Source organism: Belonocnema kinseyi, chromosome 4 (assembly GCF_010883055.1).
Source record: "Belonocnema kinseyi isolate 2016_QV_RU_SX_M_011 chromosome 4, B_treatae_v1, whole genome shotgun sequence".
NCBI lineage: Eukaryota > Metazoa > Arthropoda > Insecta > Hymenoptera > Cynipidae > Belonocnema > Belonocnema kinseyi.
In genome coordinates this window covers 101,673,022-101,692,892 of record NC_046660.1, presented here as the reverse complement: position 1 = coordinate 101,692,892, position 19,871 = coordinate 101,673,022, and the positions used below count along the sequence as shown (strand labels likewise).

The 19,871-nt window shown below is 30.7% G+C and overlaps 1 protein-coding gene across 6 annotated transcripts in view; it reads right to left on the bottom strand.

Annotated features, from left to right (window-relative positions):
• The window catches only part of LOC117172160 (sine oculis-binding protein homolog B), a 62,882-nt gene extending 45,746 nt beyond the window's left edge, over positions 1-17,136 (bottom strand). The window contains exons 1-2 of one of the 6 annotated variants that reach the window (XM_033359968.1): positions 15,999-17,136; positions 14,756-14,929 (exon numbers count right to left, since the gene is read on the bottom strand). In XM_033359968.1, coding sequence (XP_033215859.1) covers positions 14,756-14,923 — 168 coding nt within the window. In that variant the 5' untranslated portion in view covers positions 14,924-14,929; positions 15,999-17,136. Of the gene's footprint in view, positions 1-14,755; positions 15,077-15,998 lie in introns of all 6 variants that reach the window. The other 5 variants (XM_033359971.1, XM_033359965.1, XM_033359967.1 and 2 more) reach the window with 5 other exon arrangements.
• Positions 17,137-19,871: the final 2,735 nt, after the last annotated feature.

The window sequence follows — 19,871 nt, the reverse complement described above, 5'->3', positions numbered from 1 at the left end:
ACACGCATGGATCATATATCAACACTGTGTATAATGTTATATACTTACTACCAGAGTTTCCTATGCTATTCGCTTTGCAAAAAAAAATCGCGTCACAGAAAATCGTGGGCTACGTTATGCGCTTTAGTGCAGCACAACATTTTGTGGCCCTTTTTTGCACTTAGAGATATAATCAAAAATGTCCTAAATTGAAACAATGATAGACTTAATCAAACGTACCGAAGCAATATCTAATATAACTTCACTTTCAAGAAAAGAAAAAAGTACCGTTTCGAAAGTATTATCCAGTTTATTTTAAACTGCCAGAAATCAGGCATCAATCACCCAGGAAAGTCTAAAGTTACCTGAAAAAAGTGAGACGTAGCAAAAGTAAGCCTGGCTTTTTTTTCTGTGTAGGAAATTTGAAAAATAGAATTCTTTAGTATGTTTGTGTTTCAAACTGTTGGTCTTCTGAGATTCCTTTGAAACGTCTAAAATTAGAAAGAACTAATATTGTTTATTTAGTGCTCAAAAGTTCTTTGGGTCTGAATTTTGAACTTTTTTGATAATTTTTTATTTGAAGAGTGCGTATAGTTTAATTTATTTAAAAAATAAATGACTTTTTTACAATGCAAGCATGTATATTGTTCAAAGTTTTTTTTCACCAATAGAAATTGTATATTAAATAATTCAGAAATTGCCGGTGGAAAATTATTTTCTGATTTGAATTAGCTTATAGATGATTCCGATATGTGCTGCACGACAAAATGCAATAAGGTACAAATAATGTAAAAATTTAATTTTCTGCTTACTTGCAGATCTGTGTAAAAATATATATCCGAATATTACAGCAAAATGTTAGTGTCAAATAAATGTGTTTGTGCAATTTTATATGATTTTTAACCATTATAAAAAATGAGTTCTCGTTTTCGCTACCTTTTCAAAATGTAAATTTTTTTTAGTTACTTTTATTTTTTAGATTGATGCTAAGGCGGAAAATACTTAACGTTTATTTCAATCTGTATTCAGGACTGCCACAGACTCACTTCAGCTAGTTTTAGTCAATCACTTTTGGAAGATAATGTCACCATCGACACTTTTAATAAAAAGAACCCTTTAGTCACCTTTTTCATTCAATTAAAACAGAAAACCTAAGGATTTTTGAATTTGTTTGAATTTTTTCCCTTTAAATTATTTGGAATTCACACTGAATTCTTTGAAACTCCCTAGAAATTTACAGAATTTAATAGATCATTCTTAAATGTTCAGTTTTCTTAATAATTCACCCTTGAGGCTTTTATACATTTCTCTTGAATTCTTATGAATTTTATTAGATTCTTATTCGTTAATTATATTCACTCCCATTTATCTGATTTCAATACATTTTTGTTGGTTTTTTTACATTTCGTTCTATTCACTTAATTTACTATTTTTAATTTGTCTTGATTTTATTTTAATGTTTTCACATTCTTTTGAATTACCTTAAAATCTTATAAATTTATTCAATTCTACACAATTAAATGGATTACATTTTTTTCATATTTTTTAATCTCGAATTTTATAATTTCATTTTATAAAATTCTTATGAAATACCTTGAATTCTTCTAAATTCACTCAAATCTTAATAAAATCAGTGGACAATTTTCTGATTAATTTTTTTTTAATTTACTTAAATTTTTTAAATACTTACCTTGACTTTTTATTAATTTCATCAACTTCTTCTCACGACCCTTGAAATTCCTCTAAATTCAATCAAATTTTATTTAATTCATTGGTAATTTTTTAAATATTTTTATATTTTAATGAATTCGCTCATTATAAATTTCATCGAATACCTTGTTATTCTTTTGATTTCAAAAGAACTTTAGTAACTTTTGGTTAGTAACTTTTTGCTTCGTCGATAATCTACCTTTTCTCAAGTTCAATATGATTCCTGCCATTCTCAAGAATCTTTAAAGAACTAGCCATCACAATTTGAATAGTGAAATAAAAAAATAGTTATAAAAGAAATAAAATTTATTGATAATTATAAAAAAGACATGTGAACTATATTTCGAAAGTAACTAAAAAAGTCTCGATTTATATAATTACTGTTACTGCAAAAATATAACTATTACTAATTTGTTACTTATTTACAAATGTAACTTAGTTACAACTATCGGTACCAAAAAAGTAACTAGTTATTTCCCATCACTAGTATTATATAATATACATTTTTTAACTTTTTGCATTAAAAGCTTAAAATACGAGCCTTTTATTGGCACGTGTATATGAGGAGGTATTGTGTGTATCCGTTTTTCGGAGTCATGATACTCATGATACTACGATTTCCTGCGTATACGTGGGAAATCTGACCCCGCGTCTATCGGCGGTGTCATAGGATATCTCATTCATTATTCGCACGACACCTTTACTGTGCAAGAGGAGACTTGAGTCGCAGCGGTATTATACCTTTACTAAATCTGAAAGATCGCGATTTCATCCATTTAGCATAAAACATATGTAAATAATTTTTCCCCAAAAGAATACAGTATATCTTATTTAATACATATCAGATTTAGTGTCAAATTCAAAATTTCAACCTAAACAAATCATATATTTTTTAAGTCGAACAAAATAAATGATTAATTATGTAATATAATACCTGCACTCATTCATCTCTTGATAAAGTACCCGGAATTTTATTTTTGATACTTTCACAAACTTGATCATTTTTTTGTATACTCTACTTGTTTGTGTACTTTATGATCCGTAACGTGACGTCAGCAGCTAACATGCAAGGTGGCTGGGTATTGTATTTCCTTGCTGCACAGTGTACTGAATCCGACTATAGACGCAATTCTATATGTACATACATATGTGCAATTATAAAAACAAAATCCCTTTTTCGTTGGCTCACAAGTGTAGCATGTATACGAGTAGATATGTGCACTTTTGTATTCTTATACAAGTGCAAGTATCCTAGTAATCTGTATCCGTTGATCATTTGCAAAGTATTATGTTACTGATCTATTGTTCGTGCTCTTAAAAAAGTTGCAATTTGCTATCATGCAATTTAAATTCAATAATTAGTTCTCTATTCATTATTAATCCGAGTTGAAATTCAAATGTTTAAAACAGTTGCCAATTAAGATATATTATAATAATCGAGGAACTTATCCAAACAGTATGTACCTCAGCACCTAAAGTGTAGAAAAACAATTTTATAGAAGATATATAACATTAATTTTTTTCCATACTAAGTTGAATATATTTAAATTACGAAATTGAATTTTTTATGCATGTGCTAAACTTGGACTGGATCTCTTGCCATCGTGAGTTTAAATTGTTCGCAAGTCACCAATTACGTTATTATAGATTATGATGCGTACCATTTCTTTATGGTTACAACGATCCGCCTTCTGATTATCGACCGTGAAGCCAAGAATCGTACTTTACTAAACTCTGGTATCAAATTTTCCAATGATGACCTCGCTTTAGTTGCCATTTTCTCAGTCCTGAGGCCAATATTTCTTTGGGGCGATGTTCGTGATCGTTTTTATTGGATACGCAGTAAATAAGTAAAACTCAAAGATAATTTTAATACAAAGGTGCAAGACGAAGCAAATGGTTGTAAACGGATCAATGTTAACAACTACATTGACACTACAACCACTTTCAATAAAAAATTGGGAATAAACATATTGTTTAGATTTCTATTTAATATGGGAACTTAATAGTTTTCTACAACATGAGGATTTTAAGAATTCAAAAGAATTTTCAAGGTGAATTCATAGGACTTTATGTGAATTTAAAAGAATTAAAAAAATTCAAAGAATTTAAAATAACTAAAAAAAACCATATACTTTCTGATTTAGAAGATTCATATTTAATCGCTTCTATAGGGTTGAACCTACAACTTTTTTTGTGTAAATAATCCCGAATTATTGAAGTTGAATTTAAAATAATTAAAGGCAATTCAAGAACAAATGCACCCCTGAAGTCACAGAAACACCAACTATTTAGCATTTAAAATTACACATATTAATTAACAATGTATGTTATAATAACCCATTCAATCTCAAATCCAATAATAATTATTAAAAACTGAATTTGGTATTTTAAGAATTCCCACCTCACGTGTGCTTAAAATTTGACCCCGAGAGTCTGGTGAGATGCTGTGTGTTGTTGTGTGTCAGGCTCGTAAAGAAGGATATGCATACATGTTAACTAAGAATATAAAAGATTTGTGACTACTCAGATTGGGTTGAGGCAGTAATCGGTAAAGTTTTTAGTTTAGTTTTAAATTTCGTGGATACCCAACGTCGTCCGACGACTGACTACGAGAAAACAAACGGGGTTGACAAATGTGGCGCGTGGGTAGCAGCCGGAACTTCACATAAATACCTCAACTTTTTTCATCCAACTATTATCTTCCAGGATCTTTAGTAACTTGATATACGCTATTTTCTACATTCAGGGTAATAACAACAAATATAGGATAATCGGTATCATGATTGACCACTTGAGGAATTTTTCAAACTTTACCATTTGTAAAAACCAGTATAAGCGCCCACAAGATTCTAAACCAAGCAGATGTATAATGATTTAGTTTAATGATTATAATTACTATATTAATTTAAGTGTTAGAAGTATAAAAGAGAACTTAGATTTCATGATATTATCAATAATGTCAAAAAAACGGGCTCCACACGAGACATAGTCATTAGCATGGACCTATGATTGAATTATGGGCCTCTAAAATGTGAAATACATAGTCTTTCATTATTCATTAGCTTATAGATTTCTGATTTTAAAAGTACAGTGTTTGCCCTTTAAATTGCAAAATAATCGGCTGGGGCCAACATTGTTTTCGACATTATTTGTGCCTATTATTTGTAAGAAAAATTGATAAACAATTATTTACATGTTCTATCGAAAAGTTGATCAATTTTTTTATAATTTTCTGCAAAAATATTAGTAATTTTCTTTTTAGATAGTGGTCCAGCATTGGGTTTTCGCTTTATTCACAATGACAGTGATTGGCCACCTATAATTTATCGATAATATGTGGATGTTATTTTAAAGATATATCAGGCCTGAGATTCCATGGAAGCTTTAAACATTATATTCATTCATTATTAATAAACAGCAGTTGAGAAAATTCGTTACGAAAATAAAACTTTTTAGATAGATAATTCCCCCCTCCCCTCTCAGGCCCGAGATAGACTACTACTGTCGTGTAAGTTTAATCACCTAATTCAATTGACATCTAAAATTTGATAGTAAAATATATTGTAAGTATTAACAAAATAGTACGTGCTTATCCAGCACTTATCAAACACTTTGCTTATCAAACACTTTGTGGGATCGTGTTTACACCATAACAAAGAATCGGATATCAAAGTGAGCTAGAAAATCGCACCAAAGTGTTGCACAGTGGGTAGTTTAGTAGTTTTCACTTACTATATGGTGAAGTTGTCAATTGTTTGCAAAGTTTTAATACACTAGCTTTTTCTGCGGCTTCATCGGGCACTGTTTATTAATAGTTACATTTCTCAGTTTAAAAAATATAAGCATTTTTAAACGAGGTGAGCAATCATTGGGGATGACCACCCATGGGATGAGATGACCCTACACTGAAAAAATGGTTAGTTGGGCCAACAATTTAGTTTGTAAGATATGGTACTGCTATTTTATTAGTTGGAACAACCATTTACTTAGTTTCTGGTACTAATTGATTAGTCACTTCAACTAATGGAATTGCTGTACCCACTGATAAAATAGCCGTATCGACTAATAAAATAGCGGTACGATATCTTACTAACCAAACAGTTGGCTCAACTAACCTTTTTTTTCAGTGTACAACACGAATTATTATACGAAACATGTGTATTTCAAATGACCAGTTATAATAACAATAATTAACCACAACATAATGAATCGTAAGATCTCAGTTTTTGATTCAAAAGAGTGTAAAAGCAACAACAGAAAAACAATTGACATTCAACATAAAAATATGGGAACTTAGTTGTAATTTTCAATGCAATAGTTATATAGTTGTAAACTGTTTCTTCTTATCTTTAGTTTCATTCCAATTCTTTTGCGTTCTATAAAAAATAATGTTCTTCTGTAAGGAAAATAAATCTGATAAGGTATTTTTAGATTTTCACAAGAAATAGCTTTTGTATACAAAATATTTTTACAATGCTTTCCCATCTCGAATATAGATCACGGCTTTCTTTAAGATGCATTTCTTTGCAAAATGTTGCCAGATGGTTGGCCTCAATCTTTGGATTCACGATATATAGATATGTGTTTTTGAAATTTAATCAGTGCGTCATCACGAAGTGGAACTGTTACATATTGACTAGTAATATCAATAAAAAGATATAATAAAGCTACATAGAAGTGCGGCCAGTTCATGGCTTGCGGCCAATTCAAGATTAACTTTTCTGAAAAGTTAAACAATTGGTTTCACTGAGTCTAGTTTTAGTAGCAACCTAATTTCGCATGCAATTACAAAATTTTCAAAGAAAATATAACACAACTGAACACAACTTTGGATTTTTGTTGTATCGTGAAGTAGGTATCTTAATTTTTTTGAATAATTACATTGGATAATTCTGATATCTCAGAAATTGATGCATTTTGTATTTTATCAATTAGTACACAAAATATCTTGTTTTTCGTCAGTGACTTGGACGTAGGAACTTTTAACTGAAGTACAAAACACCATGAAAGATTCACCGCAGTGCAGTGTTCGATTGCAAGTTTTGAGGTGTAACGTGATCCCAGTTTTAGTTTGGTTGTATATGAGAGAAGGATAGAGGAAGAGTGATAGGGGAAGGGCCAGGGGTGGAAATCGTTTTTAGTAGTTGGCAGTTGGTATGCAGTTAGAGAGCGACTGAAACTAACCAAAATTCGAGGCATCCAATTATGTATGCGTGCGTGCGCTGGGAAAGCTCACCTGCACGCCAGACAGCTCGACCAACCTACTCCGTAGAAATAACTATTACTTTTGCCCAAGCTTTAAATGAACGAGATTCGGCTCGTTGCATTTCCTACAAAACCTTCCACCGCACCACACCGGCGAGTGCTATTGGCGCAAAATTAGTCAGGCACCGGAATAGCTTCACCCTGCACTGCATACATTCAAAATCAGCCATATCAAACGCCTATATCCTGATCTCGCCTAATCCTATTCCTAGATTGGTTGCATTGGTTATATTGGTTTTTGTGTATTTTTTGTTAAATAATTTTGTTCATAATAAACATAATCAGTTTGTTGATCATTTACTGTCAACTGGGGTAATTATTCAAGAAAGAATGTTTTTCTTATTGTGGGATTTTGCTGTATAACCTATGAGTATTGTTCGAGTTAGTAGAATGTTTAGAAAGTTTTATCACAAATATGTAAGAAATTATAAAGTTATAAAGCATAAACGTACATCCAAATTCACACCAAATTGATCCATAATTACCCCGGATGACAGAAGAAATCGTAAGCTGTTCTTTTAATTGAAGCGCCCGCACGAATAATGTCGCATACACAAAAAGTACTTTTACATGGAACTATCTTCATTAGGGTGGTCCAAATTTATACCTGTAAAAGTTCAACTTTTGATTTTTGATGATGCGATAAGTGACAAACAAGATTTTAAGTATTTTCCAACTAATTTTGAAAGGTTTAAACAGATTTTATTTGCGTAGACAATTTGTCGCCCTCTTGAAATCATGAACGGTTTTTATTTTTCGGTATAAATGATACAGTTGGTGATTTTCAAGATAATATTCCTTTTGTAACACATCTGTTAATTATTTTAACAGTTTTTATTTATTTAAATATTTTCAATTGTAAAAATTTAGTATTTTCTTGAAATAATGATACAATAAACGTATGCTGAGAGTAATATATTTTTTAAATAACATTGGATAATTATTTTAAAAAATTTTATTTGTTTAAACAATTTTTTTCGTATGTTAATCTTAAATAGTTATTACTTTCTCGAATTAATATAATGCGGTTAATGCATACTCAGAGTGATATTTTTATGAAAGACGATTTGAAATTACTTAAACAATTAATAATCATTTAATTGAGCCTTTTCGTAAAAAAGATGTAGGAAATTCGAGTTTTTTTTAGAATGTCTTGCACTACATCGCTTATTATTTAGTATTTTGTATTTCAGAACTTGTACCCTCATTTTCTAAACAATAATAATCTTTTTGCCTATTTTTTTATTTACGATATGGATAGTTATTTCTTCAGATCGTTTCGTTGAGATAAGAAAATACTATAATTAATAAGCGACATATTATAAGAGATTTGAAAAAATAGGATTTTCTCAATCTTTTCTATAAAAAGAATCAAGTGATTTTAATTGTTTAAATATTTGCAAAGTGTCTTTCGCAAAAAAATATCACTTAAAAGGATGTATCTTGACATAAATGTAATTTCCTCTTAAATTTCAGGTTCAGAGCATTTTCATTTTTCTCGCAACAGGAATCCTTTTGTCTGGAAATTTTTCCTTATGCGACTAACTTCAATTAACCTTGCAGCTAAATAATTCTATTTATGTAAAAAATATATATTCACTAAACATTAAATATTAAAAATATTAGTTAATATTAGTAATATTTAAACATTAAACATTTAAAATTTAAACTTTCGAAAGAATTGACAGATTGGATTGGCCTTTCGTATACTCTTTTATTGTCCTAAAATAAAGGTCAAGTTCGTTAGCCAACCATTTCGGGTGAAAATTCAAAAAGTGAGCGTATTTTGAAAATTTTTGAGACCACCTTTTTCATTCAAAAATTGTTTGTACGGATATTCATAGTATTCAATCAGACGAATAATTTATCCATATGACTTTTTTTTATAAAACCCAAATTTACCAGAATTATAGCATTTACAATATTTAAAAAAACACGAAAATCAACATTTTAAGCCAAATAACGCATCATATGAAAAAAGTAAGGAGAAGAAAAATGTTTCTTTTTCAATGCCCTACAACATTGTTCAAACATCTTTTTGATTTTTCTTAAAAAATTGAAAATTCAAATTTTGACAAAAAAATAATGGAAAATAAAAAATTACATTTTGCGGTTAAAATGTGCAAAATAGGTAAAAAGATGACTCAACAAAAATTGTGCATTTCAAAAAGATCTACAAATTTGTTATATATAACTTTTGGATAACATGTATATTTTGTGTTTTAATCGTGAAACACGATATTAACAATAAAAAATCAGCCCGCTGCGTGGGCACATTCTCATCACAACTTATGTTTTTACATTCTCATCAAGAGAAGGTATTAGATTTGTGTAAAATTTGACCCCCCCCCCCCCGTTTTTGTCAAATGTCCATGCTTTAAGAACTTATTATTATTATTATTATTATAATCAATTCAAAATTTTACAAAATTGAGGGATTGAAATTTGAAATTTTCTAATTTATAGAACTCAATTATTCATTAATTCACTTGTCAATCATTTTATTTAACTGCATGTCAAAGCTTTAAATTTAAAATGATGCAATATTTAACACTTGAAATAACTTAAAATTATGCACATACTAAGTAATATTTTTGAGAAGCTTGGCTAGTCGTCCTTTTCCAACCTCCCGGGCTCTAGTTCTCAAAGAAATGTCTAATTAATAGAATTTAAAATTTCCAACAAAATAACTTTTTTTCATTTAATATTTTTCATATCTAATAGAATAATATTTTATTTTATATCCTGCACACTTAATGCTACATACATTTAAATTTAAAAGAGATATGCATAAATGTAAACTACGTACGTATAACTGTAAAAAACATTGTTTTACCCGATAAAAATATTAAACCTAATTTTTTTCGGGAATTCGAAACTTTGATCATTTGGAATTTCACTAATTTCGGTAGTTTTATTTTTTTTTTATTTAAAATTTGGGAAATGTTCATTTTTCGTAAATTTTTTGTTTTGGTAATTATAATTTTAGTATTTTCAGAATATTTCCTACCGTGTCAATTTACAAAATATACAGTTACAGGATTTAGATTTTAAATGATCACTGAATTCACTTCTGTTCTATAAGTTTATTTTCTTATTCATCCAACGTTGAGGACATTAAATTAAATGAATGAGACTTCTTGAAATATAATATAATAATAGTATTGAAATAATATTCTATTATATTATTAAGCACAGCAACACATAAAATGTGTGTAAAGCCAAAAAATCGACCTACATAGTGTTTTAGTATTAGTCGAGAATAGTCGAAATCCTAAAGTTTGAAATTTTGTGCTTACTAGATTTTTTTGCCCCTGATTTCTCAGTCAAAGTTGAATTTTACTAATTGGGCTATTTAGCATTTGGAATTGTTTCTTCAAGCTGTTGAGTTGATCTTTCCATAGTTCTCATGTTAAAATGTATTTTCTGAAGGTTAGTTTTGAAAATTTTTTGTTGTAATAGTTAATAAAAAGAAAATTATAATGTTTCAACATGACTAACATTTTTCCTGTAAACGACTAAACGAATATTAACAACTGTAACATCAACAATTTTATTTGTGAATTTCTGTAATAGAAATATGCTTTTGAATTTAAAAAATTAATTTATTAATGAAAATCTAATTCGTTTGTAAGAAATTTCAGATTTTTCTACTCGTATAAGAATTTTTATCTCACGTTGTTCTCCATTATATTAGAATTTGCTCATTTTTAACCTTTACAAAAATTTTTCTTTGTAACCTAAACTTGCAAAAATATTTGATCAATGTCTATGATAAGAATTACATCGTATTTCATCCAGAGTTTCTCTCTAAAAGTAATGTAGAACACCGTGAGATGAAAATTTTGTTATGAGCAGTAAAAATCTTAATTTTTTTTATAAACAAATGAGATTTTTATTAAAAAATTAATCTTTGTAAATTAAAAAGCATATTTCTCTAATAGACATTCATTAATAAAAATGTTGACTTCTCAGCTGTTAATATCCGTTTCGCCGTTTGATGAGAAAATTGTTAGCCATTTTGAAACATTATAATTTTCTTGTTATTAACTGTTATAACAAAATTTATTCACAACCTAAGCTTCAATAAATATCTTTTAACATGAAAGCTATGAAAATATTAACTCGAAAGTTAAAAAAAGAAACAAATTCAAATGCTAAATAGCTAACATAGAAAAATACAACCTCGACTAAAAATTCAAGGTCGAATAAAAAAAATTGGTAAGCAGAAAATTAAAAAATATTGGATTTTAACTAATCTTGACCAGTACTACAACACTATGTCGGTCGCCTTCTTTTGGCTCGGCACCTTTTTTGTGTGGCTGTATTCTCAAACATGTCTTATAAAAGAAAAAATAATATTTTTTTATGAAAGAATTTTTGTATGTGATTTTTTTGTAACCGTCGCTTTTTATCAATTGTTTTCAAATTTTTTAAATTTCATAAATTAAGACTTATTTTTAGGAGAAAACATTGCCTATAACTCTACTGTTTATGATTTTGAAAATAGGTAAATAATCTTGAAATATATTCATTTGTTTAAAAAAAAATTCCATAAAAATTTGTTTGTATCCATTTTTGCGTTAGAAAAATTTGCTTTTTGAGATTGGAAACAGTAGAATTGTAGAGAATGTTTTCTCCAACAAAATAAGTCATCATTTATTTAAATTCAATCATTTTTTGGAAATTGGTAATAATCGATAGTAAGATAAAATTCAATTGCAAAAAAACATTTTAAAAATCAATGTTTGCTGTAAGTTTTAAAATTTGTAAACAAACGTTTTTGATTTGAAATGACGTCTGTAATATTATTTTGGTTTTTAAAGTAATAGAAAAATTATATTTTAAAAGATCTGATTTTTGACAAGACAATTATCTGAGTAAGTGACCACACAAAACGCATAAAAAGAAAGAGTTTTGGTGTTATGTACACAACAATATTTATTTTTAAAATATTTTTTTTTAACAACTATACAAGATATTTGGAATTTGGATCAACTCTTTTTAAAAAATGAAAGATCTTTTCAAGTGCTACAAATTCATGTACAGTAATTGGCCGGATTTTGATAAAACCGTCAAATAATCGGAAAAATATTTGAAAAAATGTAAGTATCTTATAGAAGGTATAAAATCAAATCTAATATATGAAATACATTCTGAGGTTAAGTTTCTTCAATGTGCAAAAAATTATTAATAATTTAATTATCACATTAAATGCTCTCGCAACAGTGAACACATACTTCCACAGGCTTTCACGGCAACCAACGAGACAAATGCGCATACTGTCGACGCATGTAAATGCTATAGTCTTCACACGTGCTACTCTTCCAGCAGTACACTAAGTCTAGTAGAGTTCAACTGATTTCCGCTACTGAACTCAGTGAATTCACTGCGTTCCGCTGAGTTCAGTCTTGAACTCACTTGAGACCAAATGATTTCGTATGATTTCACTGTGATCTCCAAGTTTAACTAATGTTAAAAGATTCTATTCATTTTAAAATTGCAGACGCTGATTCCATTGAGTTCATACTGATTTCTAAGATTTCGATCAAGTTAAATGAGCATTAGAACCCTTGATTTCCGAGTGAATTGCCCCTCGGAAATGTAGCCTTTTGGAAGTTTTGTATGTATAGATTATAGAAAAATTACATCCGCTTGAAAGTTGGCAAAAGGAGTGATAATAGATTATCGGTAGTTAAAGGAAGGTGGCATACTATCGCGGAAACAGTAGACATTTTTTCACAGATTTCCCACAGGGAAATCGAGTACTTTCAGGTGAGCACACACAAGGAAAAAGATATAATGATGAGAAGCAAGCCATTGGTGTCGTGTTGCAGCCTATTATGATTCCGAATAAATCAGGCGAAGGAGGGTAACATGAGACCCTTCTCCTGTATACCCCGTCTCATCTTCTTACACGAGAGTGTAACACCACTACAGATTACAGTAGAGCAAGTAATTTCTTCAGCATGCCCAAGAAGTCGCACAATCTTACTAAATCCTATTTTTTTATATCCATTTACATCTATATATATTTTTGACTCTGAAATTTATTCTTAATTGAAATTTCACATGTTTTTTTTTTTGATTATGTGGCAGAAAAACATTTCTATGTACGTGTTAATTTGATGACAGATTTAAAAAATGGTAACTCACGTTTATGAAAATTTTAATTTTCGAAAGAAAACGTTAAATATCACTTAGTTTCGAAAAATGAAAGGCAGCAAAATAAAATTTGATCTAGTGGATATGGATAATTCTTCGAGACGGAATCATACCGTTAGATTTTTTCGCATCCGGCCATGGAGATACACTTCAAATTATTGCACGGAAATCCATCGTTTCCTTCAGGAGTGCCCCGTAATCGTTTCCTGCACTTTTGAAGCTAAGCTAATGCGATTAGTCAATTTGTGTCCCTTCGTCACGCAAATCTGTGTCAATAAACTCTCTTCATGCTGGAATTATCAAGCCCGCTAAATTGAATCGATCTTAAGGCTTTACAGTTTAAATTTGATTAAATAAACGACAAATATCACAAGGCATTTAAATTTCATAATTTTCCTTAAAAATCATTTTTATTTACTTCGAAGAGCTGAAAATGATTTGCGGCCATTCAAAAACTAAGTCATGCTATTTTGAACACTTTTTCCATTCCTAGCCTTCCTTGTCACAGATCATCCCACAAACCAATTCAACAAAATCGTTTAATTTTCATCTAAAAAAAGATAAATTTTTTGTTAAAAGAGATGGAATTTCAGCAAAAGATTTTATTTTTCAAGCTAAAAACTTGTGTTTTTCCAGAATGGTTGACTTATAATCGCACAAAAATGAATTTTTAACCAAAAAAGATGATTTTTCAACCAAAAAGTTGCATTTACTACGAACTAGTTCAACTTTCATACAAACGGGACGAATTTTCATCAAAATAGTTAAATTTTTAACCAAAAAGTAGTTGCATTTTTTACCATAAAGTTAAATTTTCAACCAAAAATACGTTTTTTTAACAAACAGGTGAATTTTCAATCCAAAAGGACGGATGACCAACAATACAGTTAGATTTTCAAACGAAAAAGGTGACTTTTAAAAGAACAGTTGAACTTTCATGACTAAAATGATAAATCTTCATAAAAAAATGAGTTTTTAACAAAGAAGTTTAACTCTCAAACAAGTATTTAAAATTTCAATAACAAAAATTAAGGATTTTCATTATAAAAACTTTTGAATTTATCCAACAAAAATAATTCTCCATCAAAAAAGGTAATAGTTGATATTTCAATTAAACCATATGTTAATTTAAAACAAAAAGTAGTTGAATTCAACCAAAAAAGACAAAAGTTCAACAAAATAGTTGAATTGTCAAATTCTCTACAAAACAGTTAAAATTATAACCCAAAAAAAAACAATTTTATGCAAAAAAGTTTAATTTCAGCCCAAAAATACGAATTTTCAACCTTTAAAAAAATTGATTTTCAATAACAAAAAAACAAATTTTCAACAAAATAGTTACATTTTTAAGCAAAAAGATCAATGTTCAACTATTAAATGAATGTTCGATAAAGTAGTTGAAGTTTGAGCCAAGTAGTGGAATTTTCAATCAAGAAAATGATTTTTCTACAAAAAAAAAACGATTTTTCAACAAATGAATTCTCGATCACAAATTGTGTGGTAAGAATTCAAACAATTTAAAGGAGTTAAAAAGAATTGAAGGGAACTTATAAAAATTGAATTGTTTTAACGTATATTCTTTTGTAATGTAATTTTTTATTTGAATGTATTTGATTTTTTAAATATTACATACCTTCATCTCATCATCAGGCGCTTCCTTCTCAATTTTGATGGGAATCGGCCTATTAATGATAGTATTCACTTTCCCATTGGAGTCATTTTGAGTCGATGAGTGCAACTTTGCAATTCTTCTGCGGGATGCACTGGTCCTTGAGGGAGGTGCAGGGAGTCTGCTACTCATTTCGCCCTTTTAAGTATCACATACACATGCTCGTGTTATATTATGTCTCGCTCACGTGAATCATGCGTCAGAAAACTTGACCTACAGACGTTCCACTATCAAATAACGGATCAAATCTCGTTCTCATACAAAAATTTCTTCTCCGCAAGGATTCTTTAATAAAATGTATACTTTATCAAAAACGATACCATGTATTATTAATTTCTTTATTAAGTATAGGATAATTCTTTGAATAAATAGAAACAATGTATATGTGGAAGAAATTAATTATTATCAATTAAATTTGCAACGGATTTCTTTCTATAAATTGTATACACAGAAAAAAACAGTTTCTAAGTGAAAAAATTTGACTTTTTTTGCATCGAAATAGAAGAAAATACAAAAAATTGACATGGTTACAACCTAACCTGTGTACAAGGTAGATTTTAATAAGTGTTAGGATAATTTTTGTTTCACACAGATTCTATTCTGAAATCGGGGTTCAAATTAGTTTTTATTTCTTCTGTACATAAACTATAGAATAAAAAATGTATCCACATATTTATGTAGGGATTGTTTAGTTCATTCAACCTTGTATTTGGAGCAATTGTAAACGAATCCACAAAAGTATCTGCTAAAATTTGCATGGCATCTACAAATAAATATAAAAATTGATAGATTTTTAAAAACACATTATTCTTTTTCTGCATGAGCACGAATTTTAGAACTTATTTACCTTTAAAAAGCAATCAATCAATAATTTAATTCCTTTATACTTCCAGAAGAGCAAATAATTCATGTTTATAGTTAAATAGAATGATAAAGAAATTACAAATTCTCTTTGACATTTTGCTCTATGAAGTCTCTCTTTTCAGCTTCATTTTATTAATCTTTGAACAAATAACTCTCTAAAATAAAATATTACATTTAAACTTTGGCACTCTATTTGATACTTTTCATTGACAAGTGCGAGACACTTTCCATTGATAAAAGTCTATTCATCTCCACTTACAAGTAAGCAGCTGAGAATAATTTCATTTTTTCAAAACCAGTACACAATTTTTGGACCATACCCAAAAGAAAACCAATTATATACCTTTAATAGCCTCTTCTTTCAATTCTACTGATACGCATCCATGAGAACGACATTAATCCTCAACTTCTACAATTTTAAAGCACGTTTAAGAAAGCACTTTTCACAGTGGTGACAAAGATCGCTAAAATAATCTCTCTCCCAAGAATCGATGGCCTACACGCCTATAAATAGTCCAAATGCTTTTTTACAATTTACTTTATGCAAACGCGCTTCCAATTTTCGAAATTCCTACCCTTAAATTATTAAAGGATTAACACTAAAATTTTTTAAAAAGATATGCACAAATTGTTATTTAAGGAAGATGAAGTTTGTAGGAGCACTTTTTTTGCAAATATGGACCGATTCGACGTTGATGAAGAGGCGGCACGATTTGAAATTGAAACTGAAACCACAAGCACCTCAAGATGGAGTTTCCCTCTTTACTGACTCAGTCTCAAATGACTCTCGTTAACGTTTGAAATTTCTGATCTGGCAGAACCGGGCAAGCAGAACCAGGCAGGCAGAACGGCCACGAGGAGTCGAGGACGCACGAAAGCGACTGAGTGCGACGCGACGCGCATAAAAATAACCGTACTGTACTTACGTACGTTCCGCGCGCTTCGCGGCCTCGTGCGCTATCGGTGTCTCTCGTGTGTATTCGCGGATCTGAACCTGGCCTGCGCGAAACAAGTGAAGAATACTGTGGTCTCGATCTCAGCCTACCCTTGACCAACACCATCATCTAGGACTAGGATTGGTACAGAAAGGCACCCAGCAAGATATCTATTACGTAACATAAGACATGAGACGGGTGAAAAGTTTCCTTCGGATCCAAGACTATTTAGGATACTGGCCCTGTATTGGAATACCCCCTAATCATAACTATCTTCTGCTCTGGTACGCCGCTAGCCAGTAATTGGCGTGCTACCACTTTAGTACAGGTACTGTATTCGGGTACCAAATGGGTAGTGTGGACAATTCTGTGCCATTACATCTTGTTGCGCTCAGGCGGTACTGACACCAAAAGGTTTAAGAGTTAAGTTCTTTCAGTAAAAAGCCGTAGTTACGTGCACACTAGTTATACCATACCGGTCTAGTATAAATACTGGCTGGGGACCACAGCAGCGGTAATACAATAATTACCAACATGAAAAGGATTCTGAACACAGTATATATCTATAATATACAAGAAGGTTAAATATCTACTCGAGCATTGTAGCTTTAATTAGTTGCATTCTTGAACTGCATTTTAATTCTTTTGACTTTCTTCGATTTCTCTTGGCTTCTTGTAAATTCATCTCAAATTATTTTGAATTCACGTTGACTTCTTTTGAATTCATCTTGAATTATTTTCAATTCACGTTGACTTCTCTTGAATTCACCTTGACTTCTTTTAAATTTATCTTGAATTATTGTGATTCAGTTTGAATTCTCTCAAGTTAATTCAATTTTGGTCGAATTCTTTTAAATTCTTTGAATTTTTAAAAATTCTCTTAAAGTCTTTAGAATTCTTCGATTTTTTTAATTGTTCGAATTCTTTTAAATTCTTTTAAATTATTTCTACTCCTGTAAATTTTTTTCAATTCTAGTAAATTCTTCAGAATTCACATTAACTTCTTTTGAATTCACCTTGAATTATTTTAAATTAACCTTGGATTAATTACAATTTTCTTTCAACTCATTTGAATTACTTTAAATTATTTTGATTTCTCTTGATTTTTTTTTAATTCTCCTAAACTACTTTAAATTTTCGTAAACTGTTTTGAGCTCTTTTAAATTTTGAATTTATTGAATTCTTTTGAGTTATTGAGAATTTATTTTGTGTTCCTTCAATTGACATTGAATTCTCGTGAATTTTTTTAATTATATCGAATTCTCTGCATTCTGTTGAATTCTCTCGATTCTGTTCAATTCTATGGTAGTCCAGTCATCTGTTCGGAAAAATAGGGCGAAGATGTTAATTTCTGGGGCAGTCATTTTTCCACTCTTAACTACTGCATTTGTGGGTGCATATTATGCACCCACAAAAACAGGATTTCGTCCCGGAACACGGAAATATTGTTGGGAAAAGGTGCAAAATATCACATTCCATTGGATTGGTGCTTTCCTATGCATTTCAGAGGTGAAAGTGTCCTTGCAAACATTAAGGTAGATAAAATTCTGGATAAAAAAAAGATCGTTCTATCACCAATAGTTTCGGAGTTACGGCCTTTCAAAAACCCCCGATTTTTTACAATTTTTTGCCAAAAATCACATGTTTTTCTGTTTGTCTATAGCTGGGATTCTGTTCACTAGATCTAAAAATGGCCAACGGATGAATTACAGCAGACTGAAATACCTGTAATTTCAAAAAAAGAACATTATCCTAATTATAATAGAACACAAGTTAGCACCTGCCAAAGTTGAGCCATTTCGACCTGAATTTATAGGTAAATTCCCAGAGTTCAGTTTTTTGTGAATAGCTGGTTTCGGGGTTGTTACAGAAGAAACTTCCCAGAGACTGAATACAAAAGGACTTAATTCTTCGTAACATAAAAAAAAGAAAAGGTTTCCGTCCTTTGGAGTCAATGGATGGCTCCTATAAGCTATAAAAACAATCTATACAATATATAGACAAGGATGCGTTATATCTTTATGGTTATTTATATTATCTATAGACACGTGTTTAAGAATGTCTCTTTTCGATGAAAAGGGTGTGGATCTCGAAACAGCAAGGGTACGTGGGTTAGCATTCGCAGATTATAAGGTTGTTATGGCATGTTGAGAGAATGCCCAATGAACGACTAACGAAACAAGTGTATCAAGGTAAAGTAAATGGCAGCGTGCCCAGAGGCAGACCGCGGAAAGAATGATTAGAATGTGTGACTGTGACCCTAGTTAGAAGAGACATAAGAAGCCACAGAAACACGAGAGCCTGCATGAAAAAATGCATGGACATAAAAGAAGCTAGAGTAGTATCTCAGGACAGAAAAATATGACGACAAATAGTTAATAAAAAGAGTGTCAGTAGAGTGAATAACGCCTGAAACATAGAGAGATTGATACTAGAGAGATACTAGAGAGATTGATCAGCAACCTGGGTCGGAGCAGTTTTGCGGAACGAACGTGTTTTTTAAATAAATATCACGAGAATTCTAGATCAATCTAAAAATTTTATATTCCGTCCTCACATTACTCCCTTCCCGACCGAGTGAGTCATGCCTACCCCAAAAGGGAAATGGCTGAATGGTGTAATAATAATAATAATAATAATAAAGCCTCAGTGGCTCAGTTGGTTAGACACTCGGACTTCACCTCAGAGGTCCGAGGTTCGATCCCTGAACCGGTACCTCTAGAAATTTTTCAATGTACCTTTACCGAGGTTCTGGTGGTTCTTAACCCACCTTAAGCTGTAGGTCCCCCCATCGTGTACTTGACTGCAACTCAGTCCGTCAATGATGGGGTAAAAACCAGGCTTTGTGAAATATTTCTGGGCAGACTGCTCTCATCAGATCACTTGAATGCATTATAAAAATGCGTCCGTGACTGATGATATATAGAGGGACAGCCCCGTGCAAAATGATCAAATAAAAATCCAACTTTAACCAAAAATACCTTCGACATATTGGGCAGTATAAGCCTGTGACAGGATCCGAGCTACAGAGAAAGAAAGAAAACATACGTACGCAAAATTGTATCTACTTTAATTTTTGTTAGAAAACCTTTAACTCTGAAATGCACAGGAAAGCACGGAAAAAAATTTCCGTGCTCCGGAACGAAATCCTGTTCACAGAACCTGACCCTATATTATACACCCGGAATATTCTGTTAAACTGATCGTCCTTATCATCGGCGCTCTTGGAGGTGCCAAGCTTTCACTTGCTAATAGCCTAAAAAGCATCCCTGCGTGTAAAC